We start from the raw sequence: 21,685 nt of genomic DNA on the forward strand, positions 1-21,685 counted from the left end.
AGGTCTCCCTGAGCCTCCATTTCCCTAGAAGCAAACCTTCTAGCAGAGTTCTGGTGTAATCCTCACTGTGACAAATTTCCAGAATTTTCTTCAGAAAATTCTTCTATTCCTGTTTTCTCTACTATATTTACCAAGTGCAAGACCTGCAACAGCACATTTGTACTTTCATGTCTATGATTTCTAGAAACATTGATACAACAGTATTAGTAATAATGTGACTGTGAAGTGTCTGACCTAGGGAATGCAAAATATTTAATAGAGGTTTTTAAAGTTATAAAAAAAATAATATTTTACTTTCAAAATCTAGTGTTACTGTTAAGTTCCTATTTGAACAGATTCAAATATGCGGATTTTTTTCTTCCTTAATGTCTTGGTTTGAAAAGACAGGTGTCTGCTAAGGAGAGGCAGGCTTCTCTAGGAAATGAGGAATTCAAATCCTTCCCTCTGTGTTATTATAATTTGGAAAATCAAAAATAAAACTTTTCAGTCAGAGCTATGGGTAAAAGGAATAACAGTCCTTTACTAGTAAATATAACAGGACAGACAAAAAACAACAGCAATTATAACAATAGTAGAACAGAACCAAGAACCCCGAGGACAAACGGTGGAAGCTCCGGCGCTGATGGCTGGAAGCCGGGCGCGGTGGACTGTCCTCCGCAGGCAGGGGGTGTTCTCGGCAGGCAGAGGTGGCAGTGCCGGAGAAGCCGCAGCGGCGGGACCCGGTCTCACTTAAAATCCAGCAGGATAGCGAAGAAACTCTGAATTCCTGGATACTCCAACAGATGATAGAATTCTCAGGACTAGACTCTTTCGTTAACTGTGGATTCCAACAACTGTGGCCCGCTCGGTCCTCCCCCCCCGGAAGAAGAAGAGAAAAAACCGCGAGATCCCCCCACCCTCCGCTCTCTCCGGGAGCTTTTTTCCCTCCCCCAAAACTAAGTTATCAGTTCTTTTGTCCAGGTTAAGCACTCAGCACTTAGTCTCCTAGCAACTTGGGAGGGGGAAAAAATTCTCCAGGAGACTTAAACCTCAACATTATCCGCCCCGAATTTTTTTTTCCTACACTAACATATTATATTGAATTTAAATCTTTAAATAATATACATATATATACATGTGAATATAAATACAGACACAGTCACAGTGTTCACCGAAAAACAAGGTCCCCTTGAGGTATGCAGCGGGTCTCTCTATCCTTTTGCATCACCCACTATGTGCAGCCAGGTCCCTGAGCAAAAACAACCCTAGGAGCGGGATTGTCTTTGGTGGAGGCAGAATTAATCCAAACAGTTTTTCCCAGCATTCCTCTCATATGTACTACAGGAACTTTATCTCCATCTCTTGTTCCCAGGGGCTCAGATTGGGCGGGGCCTGCTCGGTTGGTGGAACCTCGAGTGTTCATTAACTAGGTGGCCTTTGCTAAGTTATTCTCCCAGTTCTTAAAAGTCCCCCCACCCAGTGCCTTCAAAGTGGTTTTAAGCAGGCCATTGCATCGTTCAACTTTCCCGGCTGCTGGCGCATGATAGGGGATATGGTACACCCACTCAATGCCATGTTCTCTAGCTCAGGTGTTTATAAGGCTGTTCTTGAAATGAGTCCCGTTGTCAGACTTAATCCTCTCAGGGGTACCATGTCTCCACAGGATTTGCTTTTCAAGGCCCAGGATGGTGTTCCGGGCAGTAGCATGAGGCACAGGGTAGGTCTCCAGCCATCCAGTGGTGGCTTCCACCATGGTCAGCACATAGCGCTTGCCTTGGCGGGTTTGGGGAAGGGTGATGTAGTCAATCTGCCAGGCTTCCCCATGCTTATACTTGGACCATCGCCCGCCATACCACAGGGGCTTCACCCGCTTGGCCTGCTTGATGGCAGCACATGTCTCACAGTCATGGATAACCTGAGAAATACTGTCCATGGTTAGATCTACCCCTCGGTCTTGTGCTCACTTATAGGTGGCATCTCTACCCTGGTGACCTGAGGCATCATGGGCTCATCGAGCTAGGAACAACTCTCCTTTGTGTTGCCAGTCTAAGTCTATCTTTGACACCTCTATCTTGGCAGCTTGATCTACCTGCTCGTTGTTTCGGTGCTCCTTATTAGCCCGACTCTTGGGGACATGGGCATCTACATGACGGACTTTGACAGGTAGCTTCTCTACCCGAGTGGCAATGTCCTTCCACTCATCTGCAGCCCAGATTGGTTTTCCCCTACGCTGCCAATTGGCCTTTTTCCACCTGTCTAGCCAACTCTACAGAGCATTGGCCACTATCCACGAATCAGTGTAGAGGTAGAGCTTTGGCCACTTCTCTCTTTCAGCAATGTCCAGGGCTAGTTGAACAGCTTTGAGTTCAGCAAGTTGGCTTGACCCACCTTCTCCTTCAGTGGCTTGTGCAACCTGTCTTGTGGGGCTCCATACAGCTGCTTTCCACTTCTGGTTCATCCCTACGACGCGGCAGGAACCGTCAGTGAAAAGAGCATAGCGTGTTTTTTCTGCTGGCAGTTGGTTGTATGGTGGAGCTTTTTCAGCACGTGTTACTTGTTCCTGCTCCTCTTCATCCATGAGACCAAAGTTTTCACCTTCCGGCCAGTTTGTAATTATCTCCAAAATCCCAGGGCGATTTGGGTTTCCAATGCGGGCGCGCTGAGTGATGAGGGCAATCCATTTGCTCCATGTGGCATCGGTGGCATGATGGGTGGAGGGAACCTTTCCTTTAAACATCCACCCCAGCACCGGTAGTCGGGGTGCCAGGAGGAGTTGTGCTTCTGTGCCAATCACCTCTGAGGCAGCTTGAAGTCCTTCATAGGCAGCCAAGATTTCCTTTTCTGTTGGAGCGTAGTTGGCTTCGGACCCTCTGTAGCTTCGGCTCCAGAATCCCAGTGGTCGGCCTCGAGTCTCCCCAGGCACCTTCTGCCAAAGGCTCTAGGACAGGCCATTGTTTCTGGCTGCTGAGTAGAGCACGTTCTTCACATCTGGTCCCGTCCTGACTGGGCGAAGGGCCACTGCATGAGCGATCTCCTGCTTGATCTGGGCAAAGGCTTGTTGCTGTTCAGGGCCCCAGTGGAAATCGTTCTTCTTGTGGGTGACCAGGTAGAGAGGGCTCACAATCTGGCTGTACTCAGGAATGTGCATCCTCCAGAATCCTATAGCGCCTAGGAAAGCTTGTGTCTCCTTTTTGCTGGTTGGTGGGGACATTGCAGTGATCTTATTGATGACCTCAGTGGGAATCTGCCGCCGTCTATCTTGCCACTTTACTCTCAGGAACTGGATCTCTCGGGCAGGTCCTTTGACCTTGCTCTGCTTGATGGCAAAACCAGCTTTCAGGAGAATGTGGATGATCTTCTCTCCTTTCTCAAACACTTCCATTGCTGTGTTCCCCCACACAATGATGTCATCGATATACTGTAGGTGCTCCGGAGCCTCACCCTTTTCCAGTGCAGCCTGGATCAGTCCATGGCAGATGGTGGGGCTGTGTTTCCACCCCTGGGGCAGTCGGTTCCAGGTGTACTGCACGCCCCTCCAGGTGAAAGCAAACTGAGGCCTGCATTCTGCAGCTAGAGGAATGGAGAAAAATGCATTAGCAATGTCAATTGTGGCGTACCATTTTGCTGCGTTGGACTCCAGCTCGTACTGGAGTTCCAGCATGTCCGGCACAGCAGCGCTCAATGGTGGAGTCACTTCGTTCAAGGCACGGTAGTCCACAGTCAATCTCCATTCTCCGTCAGGCTTGCGCACAGGCCAGATGGGGCTGTTGAAGGGTGAGTGGGTTTTGCTGACCACTCCTTGGCTCTCCAGCTCCCGAATCATTTTGTGGATGGGGATCACGGCATCTCGATTTGTCCGATACTGTCGGCGGTGCACCGTCGAGGTGGCAACCGGAACTCGTTGCTCTTCTACCTTTAGAAGTCTTACTGCAGATGGGTTCTCTGACAGTCCAGGCAAGCTATTTAATTTCTTAATGCCCTCTGCCTCCACAGCTGCTATTCCAAAAGCCCACCTGAATCCCTTAGAGTCTTTGTAATAACCATTCCGGAGGAAGTCTATGCCCAAAATACACGGGGCCCCTGAGCCAGTCACAATTGGATGTTTCTGCCACTCTTTTCCGGTCAGGCTCACCTCGGCTTCCAACAGAGTCAGTTCCTGTGATCCCCCCGTTACCTCAGCAATGGAAATAGGTTCTGTCCCCACATATTCCGATGGTATCAGGGTACACTGAGAACCAGTATGAACTAAAGCTTCATATTTCTGTGGCTCTGATGTGCCAGGCCATCGGATCCACACCGTCCAATAGACCCGGTTTTCCCGTGCTTCTCCCTGGCTAGAGGCAGGGCCCCTCTAGCACCGGTCATTATTCCCCTCCTGGGCATACATGGTAGAGGTTCCTTCACGGGGATCTGACATATCATCCTCACTTCTATAATACCTGGCAGCTTGGTCATGCGATGTTGAGGCTACCTTCATCTTAGTGGAACCCCCTCGGTTAGTGTTTCTCTCCTTGAGCTCACGCACCCGTGCTGCCAGGGCAGAAGTGGGTTTTCCATCCCACCTTCCCATGTCTTCCCCATGGTCACGCAGAAAGTACCACAGGTCAGCTCGTGGGGTGTACCCTCTCTCTCTAGCTGGGGGCTGTTGAGCTCTGACTCTGGGGCCTGTAACTCGCACCGGTGCCACATGGGAACTGTTCCTCCTCATCTCCTCCCTCATCTCCATCATCTCCTCTCTGAGTTCCTTAGCCACAGCAGAGACCTGAGCCTGCATTGGGCCACAGATGATACTCTCATAATTTCTAAGCTTGTTGGCTACAGAACCCACTGTCTCTCGGTTGGTATCAGGATGAATTGTTGCAATGTATGTGGCGTATTGAGATGGTCCTAGAGTTGCCAGATTCCACAGCATTTGCCCTGTGCACCTGACTTTGTCGGGGTCATTATCATGCTGACTACCCCTCCCAAAGAGTACCTCCAATACCGCCACTTCTCTCAACTGTTGGATCCCTTCCTCAAGGGTCTTCCAGCGCATTCTATGATGGTGCTCCTGCATTCTGTCTCTGTGGACAAACCTCTCCCGTACACTCATTAAAAGCCGCTCCCAAAGGGAAAGGGGCCCTGGCTCCCTTACGAATACCTGATTCACACCTGAGTCCTGGGTCAAGGGTCCCAAATTCCTTGCTTTACTACTATCTAGCTGCACGCCTGTACCTATAAGGTCCCAGACCCGAAGTAACTAGGCTGTATAAGCCTCACGTCCCCGCCGTGCAAGATCTTTTTGCAGATTACGGAGACTTTCATATGTCAGGGACTCAGTGATGATCTCAACCTCTGACTCCTCCCCGGGTTGTGAGGGCCCTCCTTTCTTATCCTTGTTGCCTGGGTGCTCTGATTTCACCTTATACTTCTTTGTTTCCACAGGGGCCACTGCTGCTGGCTGTGGCTGCCCCTGTGGTTCAGCTGGAACCTGGATGGTTGTAACGTCTGTGGGTTCTGCTGCTGCACCATCAGACTCTCCTTTGTCGGGGCAGGGGGAGGGTTTCCCAGCAGCTGGGGCTAATGAGGCTACTACAGGGGAAAGGTACTCCCTCAGCATCTGACCCATCTCACGGATCTCCTTCACCAAATCTGGGTGGTTTATTCCTGAGGCAGGCTGTGGGACAGTGTCAGGCTGTGGGACGGGCTCAGGCTGTGGGGCAGGGTCAGGCTGTGGGGCAGGGTCAGGCTGTGGGACGGGGTCAGGCTCTGGGGCAGGGTCAGGCTGTGGGACGGGCTCAGGCTGTGGGGCAGGGTCAGGCTGTGGGACGGGCTCAGGCTGTGGGGCAGCATCCTTATTCTCTAGGGTAGGTATCAGGGTGGTTATCCAGGTCAGTCTCCCCTTATCTCTAAACGCTAAACAGAACAGGCATACCAGCAACACCAGCCACTGTATGATGTCATTAACATTCAGAGATTTGAACCCTTCAAAGACTGGTGGGGTAGGCCCAAAGAGCTGGGTGAAGGGTTGTGAAAAAATTTCCCCCGGTGTCATTTCTTCACAGTAGGTACCGTTGTTAAAGTAACTCCAGAAACACACAGTTAGTGTATGATAGCCCTGAATCCATGTGCCTGCCTTCCAGAGGAAATTAAAAATCCACGATTTCCTCACTTCGTTAACCCATATAGCAAGATTGATGACAGCCACAGTAACCTTAGTTACAGGGCCTATGTTTAGAAAAGGGCCTGCAAATGGGAGAAATACGGCCACACCCACATGCTACCCAAACCAGGTTAAGCCAGACCACATGATATCCAGTGCACAGCAATGTAGGCACTTAAGAACTGTTATTCCTTTTTCTCTCAATGCCCCACGTTGGGTGCCAAATTCTGTCTTGGTTTTGAAAAGACAGGTGTCTGCTAAGGAGAGGCAGGCCTCTCTAGGAAATGAGGAATTCAAATCCTTCCCTCTGTGTTATTATAATTTGGAAAATCAAAAATAAAACTTTTCAGTCAGAGCTATGGGTAAAAGGAATAACAGTCCTTTACTAGTAAATATAACAGGACAGACAAAAAACAACAGCAATTATAACAATAGTAGAACAGAACCAAGAACCCCGAGGACAAACGGTGGAAGCTCCGGCGCTGATGGCTGGAAGCCGGGCGCGGTGGACTGTCCTCCGCAGGCAGGGGGTGTTCTCGGCAGGCAGAGGTGGCAGTGCTGGAGAAGCCGCAGCGGCGGGACCCGGTCTCACTTAAAATCCAGCAGGATAGCGAAGAAACTCTGAATTCCTGGATACTCCAACAGATGATAGAATTCTCAGGACTAGACTCTTTCGTTAACTGTGGATTCCAACAACTGTGGCCCGCTCGGTCCTCCCCCCCGGAAGAAGAAGAGAAAAAACCGCGAGATCCCCCCACCCTCCGCTCTCTCCGGGAGCTTTTTTCCCTCCCCCAAAACTAAGTTATCAGTTCTTTTGTCCAGGTTAAGCACTCAGCACTTAGTCTCCTAGCAACTTGGGAGGGGGAAAAAATTCTCCAGGAGACTTAAACCTCAACACTTAATTTTTTGCTTCCTAAGAAAAAAATAAACTAATTTGCTTTTCAGTATTTGTCTTCATGAAGTGGAGCTGGACCAGGGTCTGTCGACATAAACAGCAAGTTGTCTGTTTAGGTTTCTTCTAAGAATGAAAAACATGGCAGTAGAATGACGTACAATGTAGAGACCTAGAAGGGGAATGATGCGTCTGTCTCAAAAAACATTAGGCAGATACCTCTGGAGCCAGAGCTTGTTGGATTGTTGGTACTAACAGCCAAGGATTGTTAGTAATAACACACTCTGAGAAGGAACAGGATGTGGCTGGAGAAGTGAGTCATGCAAAGCTACAGGCAGCACTCTTCAGAGACAAGTGTCCTTATTTAGCTCCAGGACGTGAACACAACACGGCACACAGTAAGTACAGGGATGAGGCTGAGAAGGGGCATGTGCTGTAGAGGGGAATCCAGACCACCTAAGGCCCCAGAAGTCCTCCCAGCCATTTCTAGAAAGGTCTGAAAGAATAGATTGCCCATGATAACTAATTTGCATAGAAAGGGAGAAAGTTATCTCCAGAGCAGGAAAAACTTACCTATAAATAGGTACCTCCACAAAGCCCAGCGTGCTTGCTTTGCATGTGCAACCCAGCACCCTGAACAGCTGAATCATGCCAGAGGCAGGACTGGTGATCTTCTCTTTCTCTCTCCTTTTTCTCTCTCATTCCTTTTCCACTTCATCCAAAAGCCACTGCCATACAGTGACACTGTGCTTATATTGTAGGTCAGGGCCTAACCTGACCCAGTTCCCATGCGGAGTGTGTATTTGTGAGCTTTTGTGGACTCTCTGACTTTCGTCATTCCTTTGACCACAGGCATCTTCCCTTAAGAGTAGGGCTTACAAATAACAATAGACAAGTAAGAACATCTCTAGGAATTCCTGCATTTCTTCCGTATTTTTCTTCTATTCATAGACTCTGTCCTTTATGGATCTTGTTTCCATATTCCCGTGAAAATAAATTACACACACACATACAGATACAGGAATAAGTATAATTTTAAATCCTTCTAGATATGTATATAAGGATAAAAAAATCATGCTCTAATAACTCACGTGCATGACTTGCACCCTCATGAGTGACTGCCCCTAATCAGTGACATAGTAAAACCAGTAATACCTTATGACACACTAATGCATGTGGGTCTGCTGCTCTGTTGCTACATGCAGTAAAGCACCTAGAGCTAGAACTGTGAGTGCCCCCTACATCTTGCCGAACTTGTGATTGGGCTGTGCTGGTTTTCTGTCAGAAATGGGGTTCTCACATTGTAAAGTATTTATTTTATGGGGGAAGTGTCACTGTCGGAACAAATCCCAGCAGACAAAGTCTTGTGAAGATTGTTTAAATGTACAAAATGTTTATTACAGAAGAGGTTATGGAAAAATACAAATTCAATAAAAGAAAACACAAGGTTTTTACAAGAAAGCATCCTCCTTGCTATATCCTGCTTGTGAGTGGTGGTATTATTATGAAAGGCTTTTTTGGTATTACTGTAACACATGGGTAGCTGCTAATCGGGAATTAGTGAAATGACTTCCCAGAAAAAAAATTCTGTATATTGCCCATTCAAAATTTTTCATGCCATGGTGTAGCATCGTTCTAAACTCTTTGGTCAGCAGTAGGTTTGTGTTTATGTCTATTAGGCTGTGAAGTTAGTTTAATGATAATGAGTTTGCAGTTTTTTACTTTCTGTTCCTCTCATCCCTTCATTCAGCAGCTCTCAGTCTTCCCTTGCACAGGGAGGTTTCAAGGCAGTCTGCAACAATCTGGTGACTCATATCTGTTAAAATTCAGACCCAGTTCAGTGCCACACTGCTTTACTGCCCTGCAAGAATCACAGTTATGAGACTACCACAAAGTTATGACCATGATGAGGTGCTTGCAGCAGCAGTACAGGCAGTACACCCTCCACCAAGAATGCCTGCCATTGTTTTTAGTGGGATAGACAAGCTGTGGATGCGCTGCTGCTTCATAGTATGTGCTCTGCCGTGGGTAGCTGCTGCAGACTCTTACCTAGCAAGCTAGAAATACTGACTGGTGCATCCAGGAGACAGCACAAGGGTGAATTCTGCTGCAGGTCTGCCTTAGGAACTGCCACTGTCCGTCACCAGAGGTGAACCTAGGAGAAGTGAAGATAATTTATGGAGTGAGCTCGAAAGGTACAGAGACCCACTTGTTTTCACATAGGTAGATTATGCTATGGCAGTGGGCACTAGGTTTGCCTAAAGACAGGAAAGGAAGTAATCCTCTGTGATACTTTAATTAAAGTATAAGCTGGTAATATGGTTGTAGTATGGATCATAATAAGCTGTGGTGTTATAATCCCTGCATATTCTGCAGTTTTATTTGAAGGAGTAGCTATTAAGATAAAACACAGGCTCTAAGGTAGTTGGTAGGGATCATTTCTGTAAACACCATGATTTTTTAAAATCAGGCAGTACCTAACCACAAAATCAGGCAGTATAACCACAAAAATGCCTCTGAGAAACATCGAGTCATAACATCCCTGAATTTACCAGACAGAAAAATGTTGTATTTACAGAGAGAAACATTTGACATTAATTAAATCAGGGTAATAGACCTTGAATGGCCAGAAGAACAACATAAAGAAATATCACAGAATGTAAGCATGTACATGTTAAAAAAAAGTTCATCAGAAAAGAGGGAGTTTTAAAGAAAGAATGAGCAGTTCAGATAAGCTGTGGGGCTGTTATTTGTCGGATGAGAGGTAGCTCATGATTTCAATTGATGTGATTATGGTATTTAAGCCAACCAGTTGTCAACAGAGTGCAAGGGCATTCTTTGAACAGTATCACTCTGGCTGTTCTGCAGCAGACACTTCCTGGTTAAGAGTTTGTTTTTTTCATTGAGTCACTAACTGTTGTGATGTTTGTTTTGTTTTGTCTTGCTTTCTTTTAGATAACTGTAGTGACTTGAATTCAGAACTGCAGAGAGTGTTGACAGGTCTGGAAAATGTTGTCTGTGGGAGGAAGAAAAGCAGCTGCAGTTTATCAGTGGCAGAAGTGGACAGGCACATTGAACAACTCACTACTGCCAGCGAACATTGTGATTTAGCCCTTAAGGTAATAGTAACATTAGGCTCAAAAATGTAGCATGTTCATTGTGTGAAACACCTTATCACTTCTGCAGTGATCATACTTTGCTTCCAAAGGTGTTAGAAGTATTTCACAGGAGTCAAATTGAGTTCACAGTGTGTGTTTGGTAGGTAAAAACACACCTGTTCTACACCTTCCAAGGTCCAGGAGGAACTACTTTGGACCTCAAATCAGAAATGTGTTTGTCCTATGCTTATTTCAAAGATAAGAGAAATCAGGGTACTCAACAGTTTATTTACTTTCTTAAACAATTTTGCTTATCCAGCAAACAAGCTGTCACCTGCCCAATGTCCTACAGGTAATCATTGACCAGTGACTGAAAACACACTGTGCAAGTTTGTGGTTGGCTAAGTTGTGGTTGGCTTCCTTGAAATATAAAGCTGTCCTGGTTCCAGCCAGGACTGGGTTAATTTTTGCAGTAGCCAGGAGAGGGCATGGCCAGGTTATCCAGTATCCTTCATTTTCCAGGAAGGACGGAAAGGGTCCCTTCCTGGTCTCGTATTCTTGGGGGTGAGAACTCATGTGTAAATTGCCCATTTCTTGTACACTCTCTTGTTGGGGAGGATGAAGCCAGAAAGCCCTATAAATATGACTGCTTAGATTCTGAGAATGTGAAACCTATAAGTGAGATAGAATTGAAAACAAGTTTTGATGTCTGAGATGTCCTAGCTACTGGATGTCTGGGAAAACAATTATATGGCCAGCTGAAGCTTACCTGCAGCCAGACCCAGAGGTCAAATGGGATGTTCTGTCTCACCCCTCAATGTATGGTTCATCCCACACCTGTAACCCTCCCCTGAAGTATCAGGTATCTGTAACCCCATTGGCCCAAGTCGTTCCAGCCCACCTTGAAGCCCCCTTATCAGGGGGCTGAGAGATGGGTTCTTCCTCTTTGCCTGGCATCTTGTCCCCAGGATCTTCCTCTTGGAATTTCCTCTCCCTATATCTCCCTTCCCCCACTCCATACCTCTCCCTTCCCCCACTCCCTAGGCCTTGTCACAAGTTGCGCCTGGCAACTCTAAGCAAGGCCTCACATCCTTTATAATAAACCTCATCTTCTAAAACCCAGCTTCAGAGATCTCTCATCCACATTTCATCCATACCGGTCCAACAGAGCAATATCTACACTCTCTTACTAGTATTTTTTGCTGTTACTGTTTATTTTCTTACCTCATTGTTCTTTCCAGTAAATTGTTCCTATTGCGACCCCTGATCTTTGCCTTTTGTGCCTCTGATTTCTATGTCCATCCCTGCACAGGGGACTGACTGAGCAGGGCATGGTTTGATGTTGTTTTAGTGGGAACACTAAATTGGGAAACACTTTTCCTAAACCACAGCAAAAGCTAATTCAATGCTAAGCATTGGTTGTGCATTAGTTCAAATGAGATAAGTCAGCCCCAGGAATAAATAATGCAAGGGATATCTGTATGTGTTTGATTTATTGTGAATGTAACAGAATAAGGAGAGGGATGTTTGCTGACACACTGCAGTTCAGAACCTGAAAGCAAGAAAGCCACAGAGAATGTTCCTATATTTAGGGGAAGATGTGGACAATTTTTTTGTGTCAGGTGGAAAGGTTATCAGTGACTCACTTATACAAGAATTATACTAACAATTTGCTTTTCAAGTGAGGAGCCCTTTGTCCTCCTACTGGGAAAAGTTCCTTCTGTCTTTGGTGGTACCTTGGAGGAATATAACAAAATATGAAGAAATTAATGTTGTGTGTATGTTTGACTTCTGGTCTCTTTGGATCAGTATGAAAACAGTTTATTTGAGTGTCTCAGAGGATTAGGATTAGTGCTTGAATGTTGCCAAGTACTTTTTGGAGTTTTTAGTGTTAACTGTTTTCAGAAGTCATGATTCACCAAAAGAGAGACTGTGGATTCTGGGAAATAGGTAGAGATCAGCTTGCGTGAGGCCTGCAGAAGTATCTGAAGTGAGATTTGTTTAACAGAGCAAAACCCACACATAGAACCCCTCTCCACCATTGCACCCCTGGGTGCAGGTAATTTCTGCTTTCCTATAGCCTCAGAGAAAAAATAGAGAGAATTTTAAAGTGGGTAGAATTGTGAATGGAAACCCGAAGTGTTCTGACTACCTTTTGCCTTGGTTATTTGCTTTTTTCTTCACCAACAGGCTAATGAATTTATATGTTTTAAATACTTCAGCTTTGGTGGTTAAATTTCACTAGGTTCCTTTTATTGCAGTTGCTGCTGAATGATTTTTTGCCTTTTTTACACAGATTATGTCATCCTAGCTGACTCAGTTGTTTTCTGTCCCACAAAACCTGAAAAGATCTTGAAATTAAATTTACCAGATTGTTTTGCGAACTGAGCAGTTACAAAAACATATTTTAAGAAAAAGATTTAAGAAAATTTCCAGAGAATAGTCTGGTTAATGCTGTGTTTATTTTGGAGAGCACATCAGTAACAGATACCCAACCACTAAGTTTTTGATTATTAAAAAAGCTGTAAAATTTCCAAGCATGAAACATTTAGAACATGAGAACAGCTCTACTGGGTTGGACAAAAAAATTGTTAGGACAATTAATCCACAAACGCCTGAAGTTTATGTCCAAAAAGGAGACAGAGGAGTCCTTTTTCTTTATTTGAATAAAGGGGGAGGTCATGGGGCATTTTCCCTGGGGTCGCTCAACTTTTGGAGGACACAGCCTCCTATTTATCCTGATTTCCTGGCCACATTTCCCTCTCTCTTTCCCCACTGGCTGAGGTACTTAAGAGTTACAGACTTCCTGGAGTGCCTAATACCTAAAATTACCCTTTAATGTATAACCCCCCTTTTAATTTTTAATTCTTATGGAATTTATGGGTTTTCCCCATTGTTTCTTTCATCTTTCAATATCCAATTTCATTTATCAACAAACCTACAGTTTGTTTGTAAAGGCAAATACCTTCTTTTCCATTCATCAATCAGTGGAATCCTTCCCATTGTTTCTTTTATCTCTCAGTGCTAGTTTTATCTACCAGCAGACCCACTGCTTGTTTGTAAAGACAAGTCTGTTATTCCTCTCAAAGTCTGTGCTAATGGAAAGACAGCATCAAAAATGACATGCATAGTATATTCTTCTTCTTCCTTCAGAGATGCTTCCTGCAAAGTGGGTTTTAGGGACTTGAACCAAAGATGATGTCTTTGTGTTTAATTGTAATGGGTGGAATTTTCTTCTTTGTTTATATCTACTGGTTTTGGACCTGTCTAAATTTTTGGCCTCCACAAATTCCATTAGGAATAAATTCTGCCATTGGGTTACACCATGTGAAGAAGTACTGCTTGAGTGTCTTTTAAGCCTGATAGTTGCTGATTTAATCTGATACCACATCTGTAATTCAGCACTTCTTGTAAAGACAGTAAGGCAGAAAGCGCTCGTGACAGTGTCAGTGTCAGACTAGAATTACCATGATATCCTACTGCCCTGTGCTCAGAACACAACATTGCAATTCAATCCCATATTCTGTGAAATTATACCAGAACTATCTGCTGTGCAGCAACACACCAAATAAAACTGCTCTGTAATGCTACTTTGAAGAAAACTAATGAACATTATTTTACATAGCTGTATCTGTGTACAGTGTTTATGTTTTATTTTCCATGGAGGATGATTGGTAGCATCAGCGACACCAGAGAAGTGCTGTAGTGGTAGTGCTCTGACAAGCAGTGTCCTAGGGAGGGGAGGGGTTGGGAAAATAGCAACACTGGAGCATGGGGAGTAAGGAGGAAGGAGGCAGCAGCAGAACTTTCCATTAGAGGCATTAGAAAACGGCAGGGGAAGTTCTAGAGGGGTGTGGGGGAAAGAAGGGAGAGGAGAAATCAGCAACGAAGCGGCACCATTTAAAATAAAACTAGCATCATTAAGAGAGACTGCTCCTGCTATTACAGAGCTTTTTTTTACACGGTGAGATTAACTACCCTGTGCTTATTCAGGACTTGAACTGTTCCTCATGCCGTGTTGAAATAATTTACCTGGTCATAATTTGAAACCTATGGGTCCAAGTGAAGCTAATACAAGGGAGACGTGCAGTTTCTTTCATCTCACAGAGATGTTGCAAGCCTCTGCTTTTTCAGAAAAGTAATTTCAGTTTTCTGCCAAATCTGTAAGCAGAATTACATGTAGATATTCTGATACTCTGTCAATCGATTTTCGTAATTTTGGCTCTAAATGTATTGCAGTTTTATGTAAGAGAGACAATTTGAAATACAATCCAAAAGGATAAACTGAACAAATAATAAAAATTCATTGATACCTCAAAGTCATACAGTGCTGGAAACACTGGGAAGATTTCATGCAGGAAGAAAAAAATAAGTTGTGTCTCCAGCTAGGTTTGTCATTTTCAGCTGTACTTTAGTTGGTTCTTCCAAATTAAAGAAATAAACAAAGCAGTAAATATTCAGTAATATATAGAATCATAGAATATGCTGAATTGGAAGGGACCCACCAGGATATAAATGTTCTTTTAAATAAAACTACTAAGTAGATTATTATTAACCTTGGTTCATCAGTTATCTTCCATTTTAGATGTAAAGTATAAGCTTTAGCTATAACTTATTTTTGGATTAGCCAATGAATTTCTGCATTGCCAGTGATACATTCTTTTTATTTTCTATGTTTCTTCACATAATTTTAATACACACTGCTTTCAGGGAGATTCGAAAGCTTATAGGCAACATTTGAGGTAGTTTTGTTTGTTGCAGATATCTTCCATAGTTAGACATGAAGCACAGGCGCAGCATGCAGGTAGTATGTATATACAGTATAGAGGTAGTAGATTTCAAACTGCAGGTAGTTGCCCAACAGGCTGTTTTGCTGCATTTCAGCATGTTTGTGACCAGCCTGACAGTCAGTTCAGGCATGGCAATATTCCCAGGCTGGTCGCGGGTGCTCGTAGTTTAGTTTCTCCCACTGCAGGTTCCTGGAAGTCCCTTGAACTGAATGGTGTCTACAAGGCACAGCTCTGAGTACAGAGGTGGGACAGGAAGTGCTGGATGGTATTGTGTCCCAGAGAAACGCAGCCTTTTTTTAGGTACTAGAAAGGCTGTCATATCCCCTGTAAGCCTGGCCAAGGCCAGAGTTCTTTCTTGTATTTTGCTGTCACCTCAAGGAAAGGACATAATCAGGGACATGAGAAAGAAGAGCCCTCTTTTAATCCTCTCCCACTCTTTTAATTGCCCTTTTGTGGTGGTGTTCTAGCAATAAATAAGGCCCCATGCAGTGCACATTTACAGACTGCTCATTTCTGCCTATTACTCAGCAGGGAAACAATAAGTACAGCGCTCATCCATGACAAGGAGTTATTAATTTGTTCTAAAGTATTCTGAGATTAAACTACTAAGATTGCTGTCATTCACAGGTGACATGTTTTATTTGCATGTATCTGTCTGCTTTGGTGTTTGTCAGTATGAAATGTTTTAATGAAATGGTCAAACTGTTGAAGAAAAAAGTAATAGTTTTGTTTTATATTACTTGGCAAAAAAAAGAAGCAGACTAATGGTGTTGAGAGGCTGGGAGTGTGTATATAAGTGTGTAGACTTGCCTGTTACACATTTCTGTTCCATCTACCCATTAATCCTGCTCAGTTGTCTTTGCCCCTTTCTATTTGTTAATTACTGTGTTTTTGCAGACTGTGGAGGAGATTGAGGGTGTGCTGGGATGTGACCTTTATCCAAACCTGTCTGAGGAGCAGTCTCAGTGGGAGAAGGAGCTGGCTGGCCTGCGGGAAGAGAATGAGAGCCTCACAGCCATGTTGTGCAGTAAAGAGGAGGAGCTCAACAGGACCAAGGCCACCATGAACGCTGTCCGTGAGGAGAGGGACAGGCTGCGTAGAAGGGTAAGGCTGCTGCACAGATGATGCCGCCTTCTTCCTCCAACCTGTGTGGTTTTGTCACCAGAACAGGCTTCTCACTTCCTGTGCTGGCTGTAGGGCTTGTTCTTTCCAAAGCTGGGTTATACAAATGACAAAACTAGAACAGAACTAAATATAGTTGAAAAAGAGTGTGTGAAAATCAGCCAGCGTGCACAACAGCCTGATTTCAGAAATCATGTGTTAACAGAATAACTGATACTTATCTTGAGGGAAGCATATGTAACTTGGATATAGAGAAAGCAGATGTTCATCTAAAGAATTTTCCTGTGAGGCTATTTTTCCTGTAAGCAGCAAATATTTCTTTGGTTTTGATGGGAATTCAATTTGTGATTAGGAGAAAGAAAAAGAGCAGGATTCCTGTCAGTGGGTAGTAATTCTCATACTGAACAATGAGTAGTTCCAGCCATGTCCTGCTTCCCTGTCTAAATTTATGATGCTTTAAGATCAGATAAAGGCTTTGTGCTTTGTGTGGAGTCCAAAGTAAAAAAAAAAAAAGGGGGGGGTGTGTGTGTGTGTGAAGTTTGTTCACAAAAAAGGTGAAAGATCCAAGAGAATGTGACCTCAGTCTCAGTTACTTTTAAATTTTGTTAACTTTGTGCTTGATAAATTTGCAGAGTTTTGGCTAGATATGAAGTATTTTTGGTTTTAAAACAGGCGGTTTCAAGTTTGTGTTCTGTAAGAAATGATCAAGCCCAATTTCATGAATCAAAATATAGAGTTTTATTTCGAGACTTAAACTCAGTCTCTAACAGCCACAATTAAAAGGAACAGTGTCGAACCCCGCATTTCGGCACTGGGTGAACACAGAAACGGACCCTATCGCTCTGAATCTCCCCTGTTCACAAAGTGTGTATCGAGCTTCTGGCTTTTATACAGTCTTTTGCTAAGGATGAGAAGCTACCTTACTTCTCGTGTCCCTTTTTGCTTCATCAGATATTCATGTCCATGTCTCCGGTCAGTTGAATAGATTTTCTGGGGGGGAACAATGTCTTGATTGCTTTCTCCGGAGTGGTGTTTAGAGATGTAAAGCTCGGCTGGAGCAGATAAGATACCTATCTGGTGTTGATCGCTGCGTCGTTAGCAGGTTCATGTCCGGGGGAGGGGGACACGTCTTACCTGGTCACTTCTTCTATTCACTGAGTAAATGAGTGTTCTGATGGTTTCCCAGCAGAAACCCCACCCCACCCGGTTTCTCAATCCTCCATGTCCCCCTCACATTCCACTTTTCAAATCCCAAGTACATTTTATATTTTACAAAGTTTAATTCAGACCGAACGTGAATTAACTTTATATTACATATCACATGTTCTGTCTGAATGAGAACTCAGACCACTATATCATGGTAAATTATTGGAAGTATTATTCTTTACCTATTGGCAGCAGATGAGCTTTTTTTGCGGTTCTAAACCAACACTGTCCTGCAGTGATTGTGCCATTATAGCATGAACCTGCATCATGTGAAATTTGTAATCTCCAGATATGAAGCCACAAATTGCCTTTTCAAAACTCTGTCTTCTCCTAACACTAAAAGGTCATGTATGATGAAGCAAGAATAGAAATCTCGTATCATATAAAGCAAGACCACCTCAACTTTTCGTTTGTCATTTTTTTGTCTTATTATACACCATAGGTTGTTTTCAGTCCTGAAACTTTTGGACTGATACTGCCATGGGGGTTTTTTGTTTTTTGTTTTGTTTTGGTTTGGTTTTGGTTTTGGTTTTTTTTTTTTTTTGTTTGTTTGTTTGTTTGTTGGTTGGTTTGGTTTTTTAGTGGAGGCAATTGAGCTACAGAAGTAGCGTTTACAGACTGGCTGGATGGTTGCTGAACTGAGAGGGTGAGCATCAACACAAGCAGGCAGAGAGTTGAAGCGTGTGCTTGAGAAATTTGCTTACACAAATGTAGGTAGTGACACTCCAGGTGATATAGATCAATAAATGAGTTATTAAACAGTAGAAAGGTAGGTGGCCTTGAGCATACAAAAAGATTCCTGCCTTGAGAAGTACAGCATGTTAAGAGTTAAGGGGGCTTGAAAGAATGGTAACAAATTCCTGCTGACATCAAGGAGCTCCTCAGTTGGGAAACAGCAAAGGGGAAAGAATTGGTGTTACAGCCTCAGGGATTAGCATGGCTGAGCCACAGTGGCAAATTCAGTCCTATGATGTACCAGAGAAGCTATTTTCAGTAGTGTGAAAAATGAGATTCACTTTCTTGGTAAAATTTAAAAAGTTTAATAAAAAGGCAATTAGGAAACAGAAATAAAAATAAAAGGATTACTGCTGAGTGCTTGGCATTCAGCAAAAAGCACACTTACCCTCTTGAAAACACACTTTAACTCCTTTTCCGTTGCATATTCATGAAGCATTGTGCATTAGTCAAACATTCTTTTGAGTTTAGATGTTCTTTTGCTTGGTTTTAACCTTTGACTTGTCTTAGATTAAATCAATATATTTTATTTCTCCTCGTGGTTCCATCCTGTTGTTCTTATACTCCCTGATAAGGGAGAGGCAATAAATTTTTCCTTTGGGGTTCTGGTTTCTGTCACTGTTATCTTCATCCAGATAGGGTACTCCTCAAATAGCCTTAACCATTCTCTGAGTTAGTTACATGAAAAAAAGCATTTTAACGTCACATAATCTCCATTTTAATATTATGCTATGGCCTAAGATATATTTATCACACTAGTATTTCTAAGTTTTGTTAACAGCAGAAATGAAAACTATTCATATAGCAAAGTTAATTTTAATATTATACATATAGCATTCACTTTAATATTAGCGAAAAGCCAATTATATAATTTTTTTTATAACAGTAGGGATTGGAAAAACTGTATAAAGAGTGGTGAGATCTGATCTGGAATGTTATGTTTTGTTCTTATTTCTTATGCATGTAAAGGTGCAGTTCAAATTGGCAAAAAACCAAAAAATTATGTAGACAATGGTCAGAGAAATGGGCATTGTCCATGGAGAAGGGACTTGACCTGTCCAGCATGGCAAAAAAAATTCTTTATTTGTTTTCCTTTTACAAATACTAGTGAAAGAAAATAAAAAGGAGAGTAATGGCTCTAAAGTCAGGGACAAATCTGGAGCAAAAACAGACTAATGCGAACCACTTGTGGCTATCTGATGTCAGAAGTTAGACTGTGAGGTGTCCAAAACACAAGAAGATTGTGATTCTGAACAAACAGTAAGGAGTAAGGCTATTGACTACTTTCTAAATTGAGCTTTAAAAGAATAAAGTTTTGTTCATATAATGAAATATATGCCTATGCAAAGATGCCTGTCAAAACCAGGATCATTACATTAGGATTGTATCCGAAGGAAAGCAGAAAAAGCCAAGTTAACACAGCTGCATTAATTCTAGAGCCAGCCTTAGCACCTTTTCATGATTCTGCTATGTTTTGACTGGCTGCCAGCAGTTCCAGTTCTCTATTATGGAAGCATCTGTGATGGAAACAGAATTAAGGTTATCAGCTTATTTCGGGTGTTTGCAACTACAGAGGACTTTAAGGAAATCTGGTAATTAATATCATTCTTATAATTCAGAACAACTGATTTATTGCCTCCACCAGAGAGGTTAGTTTGTGACATATGACCCTGTCTTGCACACTATGTAATTGTTGCACTGGAGACCATATTTGCATTTTTAATGTAGCTTCATGTCCATAATGGCAACAAAATAAATGTTTTCTTTGACCTATGAAATACTTTCTATATGCCACCTGAACTCAAGAGACACTTCAAATTATTTCCCTGGAGATGGGAAAGGAGATCCAACTAAAATTTAATTGTTGTCCTCAAATTAAATTGGGTGAAGTGAACAAGCTTGAAGTTGACCAGATCAATAGGTCTGTTCCCTCAGACCAGTGCCTGTAATCAAGCAGAGTGCTTTCAATACATTTTTCTCAGGCTTGTTGGAGATTTAATTTAATTAAATTAATTCATTTACTGCACTCGGTTAACAGACTGAGCTGCTCTCTGGTACAGTAGCTTACAAGCAACATACACTCAGAGTTCATTTCTCACAGATCACTAGAGAGTGAGGTAATTGCTTACTTTTGTAGGTTGTCTGCAGTGTAACAGGTAATTGCATAATGCAGAGGCTTATTTTACCTCTGGTTTATTTTATTGCATTAAAAATAAAATCTGTTTAGGTCCGGGCCAGTCAGTGCCCTAGAAACTGCTTACCCATAGCTGACCATAATCCTGAATCCAGTAATACAGATAAGATGGTGGGCTACTTCTGTAGCCTGTGGGATTCATATTAATATTGCATGAGAATAAGGCTGTAATCAGGTCATCACTATTTACAACTGCTATTGTGAATAACAATTGTTATTCACAATAGCAGGCTTAAGTAGTAGAAGAAAAAGTAATATTTGTGTTCTTACACAGAAGTCCTTGTATTTGGCAGGGGATTCAGATGAGGAGCAGTGAAACAGTCTATCCTGACTGCAAAATAAAAATTGTGGGGTTTTAATTACTGCCCATGAAAGTTGCCAGATAGGTGGTACCTCAGCGCAGTCCTCAGGAGCTGGTTGGCATATAAAGCAGTGGGTGTGGGCAGTATTCAGGCTTCCCTGAGGCTGTTCTGTGTGAAAAGACAGTTGACAGTTCCAGTTCTGGAAGTCTGTTAAGTCTGGTCTCTGCATGAGCCATATGGCAGCTTCTTGAGTTATTCTCATACTTCTGGTTGTGAAGGTTGTTCTGTACCTGCTCCAAACTCAGCTGAAATCACCAAATTGATCAGAAAAAAAAACAACCCACACCAAAACTTCATTAGCTATCTTCAACTAAGACCCTAATGAAAACATAATCTGTGGAGTAGTAGAAAATTAGCATTTTATGTGTGATCCCATCAGCTGCCCACATTTCCTACTCCAGAGAGCTTTGATTTGAGCAGAGGGCTCTCCCAAAATATGTGGTTCTTGTGGACAGTTGAAAGCTACCCCTGCCACAGCAGGACTCAGATCTTTGGTTTTGCAGTTGTTCTTGGGCCCACACTGTTCTCAGATGACACAAAGCTGGCAGAATGTGGTGGACTCTATACTGTAGTCATTCCTGTTGGGATCAGAAAGTATTGTTCCAGATTGCTGGAGAACATTGATACATTATGGGGCCTTAGAGATAATTCTCTGCTTAAAGTGACCCTGGGGCTGTTCTGTCTTCTTTGTCTCTTGGTGAGCACAAGAAACCTGAGGTACCATTCTCTGCATCCTTCACTTGCATGCTATTTGTTTATGCAGCAGCATTTCCTCTTGGATATCAACAAAGTAGAGTTTTACTTCTCTTTCCAAGCTTGCATGCAAATACTCAATGTTTAATTGACCTTATAGATACCAAAAAAGATTTCTTACCATTACTCAATCAATCACAACAGACAATAGATAGGAACTCAGACTTTGTTTGCTCTGGTGCTCATGATATAGGAGAGGCTGAAAATTATCTGGTTGTAAATAATCAACACTAGGACTGAATGAAAGGTAAGGGGATTTTTTTGCTGGGAGGGATGCTCACCACCCAGAGCAGCTCAAGTTATTACGCTGGTGTTTGATTTGGCATCTCTTCCTCCACAGATCTGCAGTATGGAGATGAATAAATTAGAAAGTGGGAGAAGTTTACTCCCTGTGGCTTGTTGTACTTCATCT

The 21,685-nt window shown here is 43.1% G+C and overlaps 1 protein-coding gene across 6 annotated transcripts in view; it reads left to right on the top strand.

The window, feature by feature from the left end:
- MCC (MCC regulator of WNT signaling pathway) overlaps positions 1–21,685 on the top strand; it is a 180,021-nt gene that overhangs the window by 104,979 nt on the left and 53,357 nt on the right. For all 6 annotated transcript variants that reach the window (XM_040089723.2, XM_058424026.1, XM_058424027.1 and 3 more), the window contains 2 exons: positions 9,969–10,132; positions 15,799–16,005. In XM_040089723.2, the coding sequence (XP_039945657.1) occupies positions 9,969–10,132; positions 15,799–16,005 (371 nt within the window). The remainder of the gene's footprint in view (positions 1–9,968; positions 10,133–15,798; positions 16,006–21,685) is intronic.

Source organism: Hirundo rustica, chromosome Z (assembly GCF_015227805.2).
Source record: "Hirundo rustica isolate bHirRus1 chromosome Z, bHirRus1.pri.v3, whole genome shotgun sequence".
In the NCBI taxonomy this organism is placed as follows: Eukaryota; Metazoa; Chordata; class Aves; order Passeriformes; family Hirundinidae; genus Hirundo; species Hirundo rustica.